This window comes from Myodes glareolus, chromosome 4 (genome assembly GCF_982192425.1).
Source record: "Myodes glareolus chromosome 4, mMyoGla1.1, whole genome shotgun sequence".
Classification (NCBI taxonomy): Eukaryota; Metazoa; Chordata; class Mammalia; order Rodentia; family Cricetidae; genus Myodes; species Myodes glareolus.
Window position 1 is genome coordinate 2,324,652 of NC_142029.1, and position 6,448 is coordinate 2,331,099.

The 6,448-nt window shown below is 46.7% G+C and overlaps 1 protein-coding gene across 4 annotated transcripts; it reads right to left on the minus strand.

Annotated features, from left to right (window-relative positions):
• Positions 1 to 280: 280 nt before the first annotated feature.
• Znf662 (zinc finger protein 662) lies at positions 281 to 4,622 on the minus strand. 4 transcript variants are annotated; one of them, XM_087905027.1, is made up of 4 exons: positions 4,533 to 4,622; positions 2,441 to 2,523; positions 1,239 to 1,356; positions 281 to 512 (listed from the first exon to the last, which is right to left on the minus strand). In XM_087905027.1, exons 2-4 carry the CDS (start codon positions 2,474 to 2,476, stop codon positions 436 to 438), a joined length of 231 nt encoding a protein of 76 aa, XP_087761153.1. In that variant the 5' UTR covers positions 2,477 to 2,523; positions 4,533 to 4,622; the 3' UTR covers positions 281 to 435. The 4 variants fall into 4 exon arrangements, with proteins under 4 accessions (XP_087761153.1, XP_087761155.1, XP_087761156.1 ...); XM_087905029.1 differs by having other exon boundaries at positions 4,570 to 4,602; XM_087905030.1 differs by having other exon boundaries at positions 4,529 to 4,551.
• Between the last annotated feature and the right edge of the window lie 1,826 nt (positions 4,623 to 6,448).

Below are 6,448 nucleotides of genomic sequence, written 5' to 3' on the forward strand. Positions count from 1 at the left end.
CCTTCAATCCTGTGAATGTTCCTCTGGAAAAAGCTTAGCTTCAGAGTCTTAAGATCAATTTGTGGAATTCTGTGTCAGTATTCACACCATTTGGTCAAAGGAATTTCTTTTTCTCTGGACTCCAGCTCACATTCCACAGATTGCTGACTAATCCTGAAAGCCTGTTTCTAACCCCCTTATAATGTTTGTCTGCTGAAAAATATTTTTTATTTCTCTTTAAGTAAGTGTATGATTTGTGAATTCTATCTTCATAAAGATGTTAAAAAAGGACTCAAGTGTCTGCTTTGTACATTATAAATGCACAACTTTAATGAACTAAGAGCAATAATACACCTACTTGGATGGAAATATGCCTGGCTACAGAAAACACCACACTTGACAGCAGTGGCATGGCTCTGACCTCGCCTCCTCTATCCATCTTCCAGCACAGATGACTTAGAGAAAGGCCTTCACCCTGGATGACTCTGCTTTGGTGGCCAGTTGAACATATTGTCTTACTTTCTCAAGGTACCCTAAAGGGGAGGAAAAGTCAGTGTCTGTAAGCTACCTTTACATATTTCAATATAAATTTTTTTTTCAATTTTAATGTCATCATGAAATACAAAAATAATGTCCTTGTTCTATTTGTTACCACACAGATAACACTATACCAAATGTGTAAATGCAAAGCTGGGAGAGCACAAAAGTGATGACACACATATAACCAAAGTCTTATTCTAAATATCCCTCTAAATAAAAGCATTTACATGTACAAAACACTGAAGATTCTATAAGTAACTACAATAAAACTCATTAGGGCACACACAGAAAGGTTTAAAAAATGAAAGCAGATGGTTAGAGCTGGGAAGACAAAAGGTAGTGCAGGGCTGTGTGAGGGCTATGGGGTAGAGAAAAAGACCAAAAATACATTTACTCATGTATGGAATGTCACAATGAGATCCATTATGTATGACTAAAATATATTAAACATTTTCTTGCAAGCTGAAAAGGCATTGAAATGGGAGCACAGTTAACGATGTGACTCAGTTTCAGAACCTGCCTGATGTAGATCTGCTAGGCCCTTAACACACACACACACACACACACACACACACACACACACACACACACACACACACTCTGTCCATGACAGTTTACATGCAGTGAATCACAAAGTGAGCTACACATTTACTATTTCAAGTTGGTTAATAACTTTAACCTGCGGACCCAAGTGGAGATCTACAGCCCAGAAACCTTACCTAGTAAAGCCACATGTGTGAAGTTCTCAAGCACCACATCCTTGTACACGGCCTTCTGGTCAAGTGTCAAGCTGACCAGTTCCTGCTCTGTGAAGTACACAGCCATGTCTTCAAAAATCTGAAACGACAAACAGCCCTCCCAGACATCAGACAACCATGGGAGCAACTGGATACCGCTGAGGGGGTATAAAAAAGCACAAACTGGAATGGCTGTTCTAGAAAACTTCTGTATAGCAACCAACCAAATGGATCTTCCATGATCTAGTAATTCAAACACACATACACAAAAATGAGTGCCTATATCAAAAGACAAGACAGAGAGCAGATCGCTGATAGAACGCCTGCCCAGGGTCTTAGGATTATTACTGCTGTGATGGAACCCATGAGCAAAGCAAGTTGGGGAGGAAAAGGGTTTATGTGGCTTACATTTCCACATCATAGTTCATTATTAAAGAAGTCAGGACAGGAACCCAAACATGGCAGGAGCTAAAGCAGAGGTCATGGAGGGTGCTGTTTCCTGGCTTGCTCAGGCCACTTCCTTATACAACCCAGAACTGCCAGTCCACAGGTGGTACCACCTACAATAGCCTAGGCCCTCTGCCATCAATCACTAACTAAGAAAATGCCTTACAGGCTTGGCTACAGCCCAGTCTTATAAAGGCATTTTCTCAATTGAAACTCCCTCCTCTCAAATGATTTTAGCTGTGTCAAGTTGACACCAAGCTAGTCAGAACACCTAGCATGTACAAAGCCCTGGGCTTATTGCCCAGTGCAGAGGGAGGGTATCTTTTGGCAGGAAAAATGGCCCAGTGAGTAAAATTCTAGTTTCATAGAATGAAGACATGAATTTAGATCCCACCACCACATAAAAGCAGGGCACGGGGGGGGGGCTATCTGTAACCCCAGTGCTGGGGGATGGGCAATCCCAGTGGCTTAGGAAAGGGCATAAAATGGAACGTTTTAAAGTATTAACATAAGTGATGGCATATGAATGTCTGTATCTCAAAAAAAGTGAGCTATACAGTTAAAACATGAATATGAGTCAAACCTCAGTGAGAAATTTCTAAACTATATATTAATGTAAGTGCAATTATAGGCTTGGATGTATATATTTACATATACATATGTGTACATATACATGCACATATATATCATTATACACTCATGCAATTACATACAAAAGTAAAGGCAATCCAGTTTACCTTAGGCTCTAGTTGTACAGAGCTATTTTCCTTCATAAATTCTTCTAGTCCTGTAGTTAATACAGGCTCCAAAATTTCAGGACCTGAAGGTAAACAGAGAAACTATTAGCGATAGTAACTCTATTTAACTTCTCCTGCAGACTAATCCTAGTCTTAGCAAATGTGAGACAGCAGTTACCTTGGAGGATGCAAAATGGAAGAACAAGATCATTTAAGAAATGTATAGATAATATGTACTGTTAAAACTATAATTTCAGTTATCCAGAGACAACACCAAGGAAAGGAGATAAAGTTGGAAAACCAGTGAACAGAATGTTATGATCTCATCAGAGAAACGAGCATTTGAAACACTTAGGATCATAGAACCCAGATACAGAGAGGAATGAGTTATACACATGAAATCCATTGAATAGACCTCAGAATCAGCCTCTCCCCATGCTACTTGACATTAGTGTCTGTCTTTTTAGTAATACAAGTCAAATAATTTAAAGTTATTTTATTAGAGCTGGACAATGGTGATGCACACCTTTAATCCCAGCTCCTGGGAGGGAGGCAGAGACGGGCAGATCTCTGTGAGTTGAAGGCCAACCTGATCTACAGAGTGAGTGCCAGGACCTATGGCTACAAAGAGAAGCCCTGTCTTGAAAACCCAAAGACAGTTTATTGATTTGGGAAGTCTTTCTGTCTATGTCTTGTTTTAATTGGTTAATGAATAAAGAAGCTACTTGGAATCACTAAGCTTACTTAGAGCAAGGTGGGAATACCAAGCAGAGATGGAGGAGAAAGTAGGCAGAGTCAGAGAGACGCCATGTAGCTGCCAAAGGAAAAAGATGCCTTTGGGAGCATGCTAGAACCTTGCCGGTAGGCCACAACCTCATAGTGATATACAGATTAATAGAAATGGGTTAATTTAAGATATAAGAGTTAGCAACGAATATGCCTAAGCTATTGTCACCCAATGTGGGGCAACTACAGAATGGCACCCAACGTGGGGCAACTACATCCATATAAAAGCTGAGTTTAGAAAGATATTCCAGACTAGGAGAGCAGAGTTGAGCACTGATACTTAGTGACCACATTTTTTTTGGATGGGCTCTGTTTGCTGGCAGTGGGCAGAAGCTGCCACAGCTCCTTTAACAGTAGGCTTACTGACTCAGCATAAGAATGAACTCTGGCTCTTTCAGGAGGCCGAGCAGTTAAACATTTGTGAGCAGCAAGCTACTAGTTGCTGAATGGCAACAGACCAGCTGCATCCCTGGAGCTGGAGCCAAGTGCATGGCTCATCCTTACAGAACTCTCAAATCTTTGACAACTCTGTTTTGATTGGATGTACATCATGCCAGGCAAATGAAGTTGTCGCAAACCAATTTCCAGGGACCACTCAAAGGACTCAAAATGTGTTTAAAGTCATCCAGAGCCCCAGCAGCAGCACTCGGGTTCCACAGGACAGTAATGGGTGACAACCCTGAAAAAACGGGCTGAGTCCTCCACCAGCCTCGTCCTGCACCTCAGGTCTGCCTGCTTCTTCATTCTGCCAGGGCCTTCAAGGAGAGCAATCGCCCTGGGACCTGCAGTGGCCTCTTCCTGCCTGCACCTCAGCTGTCCTCCCGCCCCAGGCATCCAGCGGCCTCTCCCCTCCCCACACAGGCAGCCTCTCCCCTTCCCCCCATGGCAGTCTCTCTCCCCCTCTTCCACCAAGGGCAGCCTCTCCCCTCAATGGAGGCCTCCCCACTTACTCCCCTTCACGGTGTCCTCTCCTCTCCCCGTCATGGTGGCCTCTCTCCCCCCAATAGCAGCCTCTCCACACCACAGCAGCCTCTCTCCACCTCCACCAGGCCTCTCCTCTTCCCCTCATGACGGCGGCCTCTCCACCCCCAATGGTGGCCTCTCTCCTCCACAGCGGCCTCACCCCTCATGGCGGCCTCTTCCCCCAATGGCTGCCTCTCCCCCCATGGTGGTCACTCCCCACATGGCGGCCTCTCCCCCACAATGGCGGCCTCTCCACCTCAAACGGTGGCCTCTCCCCTCCCCTGAAAGGTGGCCTCTCCCCACCTACTCCACCCACCCACCCACCCACACACACACAACCTACTGAGGCTCAGGAAGCCACCTCCGGTAAGTGGACTGACCTCCCCAGCCGCACCCTCGGATTTTAAAGATCACGCCCGGAAATGCGTCATCGAGCCGCCTGGCCAATCCCCTGCTGGCCTCTCTAGGCAGCTGGAGGACCCGGGACCTTGGCCTGGGTCACACGGAGGCGGGAGAAAGCGTGCTGGGCCCCTGGACCTCACAGCAGTGGCCTGGCTGTCTGTGGAGACCCTGGGTCCTCCCGCCCTACGGGATTTGCCCGCCCTCACAAGGCCGTTATTCTCTTTTCCGGACTTGGCGGAGGGATCAGAAGTTCAGATCTGCATGAGGCCAGACTCATTGTGAAAGTATCAGTGCCTTCCACGAGGCCTCGCGGGGTAGGTTGAACAAAAGTCCGGGAGTGGGCAAGGTTTTCCTGCTGACCCTCCAAGACCTTTCACATCAAAAAGGTGGTACAAAAAGTCTTGCTTAGGGCCGGGGTGGGGGGAGTGGGGTTACACCTCTTTAATCCCAGCACTCAGGAGGCAGAGGCAGGCAGACGTCTGAGTTTGAGATCAGTCTGATCTACAGAGCGAGTTCTAGGACAGCCAGGGCTACGCAGAGAAACCTCGCCTTGAAAAACAAAAACAAATTACATTTATTTTCATTTCTGTGCACGTGAGTGCGTCTGCATGTGTATACACATGTATGTATGATGCTCCAGGAGGCTAGGAGAGGGCACTGGAGTCATCCGTGATTGTGAGCCACCTGCAATGGGCTCTAAACTGAACTCTGGTCCTCTACGGGAGCAGCCTACGTGCTCTCTCCAGAACCAGCATCCTGTGCTTTTAAATGACCCAGGGCTGGAGAAATAGCTCAGCAGGGCCCAGCACTCGCTGCTCTTTCAGAGGACTGAGCTTTGGTTCCCAGCACCCACACAATACCTAACCACCATCTGCAGCTCCATTCCAGAGATCCAATGTTCTCTGGCCTCCATGGATACCCTGTGCACATAGGTAAAGCACCCACACACGTAGAATAAAAATAAAATCTGAACTCCTTAACCTCTTTGTCTCATAGAGACTGAACCCTTTGATCTGGGGCATCACCAAAAGACACATCGACAGCATCTGCTTTCTCCAAAACCTAGAGTACCAAACATGCTAGCATCTCAGTTCAGCCCAAAACAGTCCTCTGAAAACTGTGCCTCAGGTCTGGCCCGCTGCTCTGCCAGCTCTTCACAAAACAAAAGGCGGGAAATGTTAGCTCTAGGGACATCGTTTTGTCCATCATCGTCTGCCACATTAGCCGACACCCTGACTCTCACCACCACCTGCCTACTGAAACACACAGGGTGTCACAGGGTGGTCCCACTGCAAGCTCAACTTCCCTAGCAACCCAGCCACCCTGGCAACAGCGGCTAACCGCAGCTTTCTCCTCCCTAGAGTCTCCCTCACATTTCCTCTTTCCTGGCCTCACAAACACAGGTCTGTAAGAGGGGCAGGGACTCTGGTTCTTACTAGGACCTCTCCGCCCCCAACAGGTGCTTTTCTTAAGCAGAACTCACTCTTCCCTTGTCTCCATCTCTAATCTAACAAAGAAAAGTTGAGCAGAAGTCTGAGACGCCAGAGTGGCCACAGGCACAAGCTGAGTCCTCACCTGGGAAGGCCGGTCTAAATTAGATTTCAGAACAAACTGTGTGCAGGCACTGCCTTCTCTCACTTTTGGTACCAAAAGCAAGACTTTTATTTGTTTGTTTGTTTTTGTTTCTTTGAGACGGGGTTTCTCTGTGTAGTCCTGGCTGTCCTGGAACTAGCTCTTGTAGACCAGGCTGACCTCGAACTCACAGAGATCCACCTGCCTCTGCCACCCGAGTTCTGGGAAATGTATGCACCGCCACCACCTGACCAAATAAATGTATTTTTAAAAGACAGGGTACAA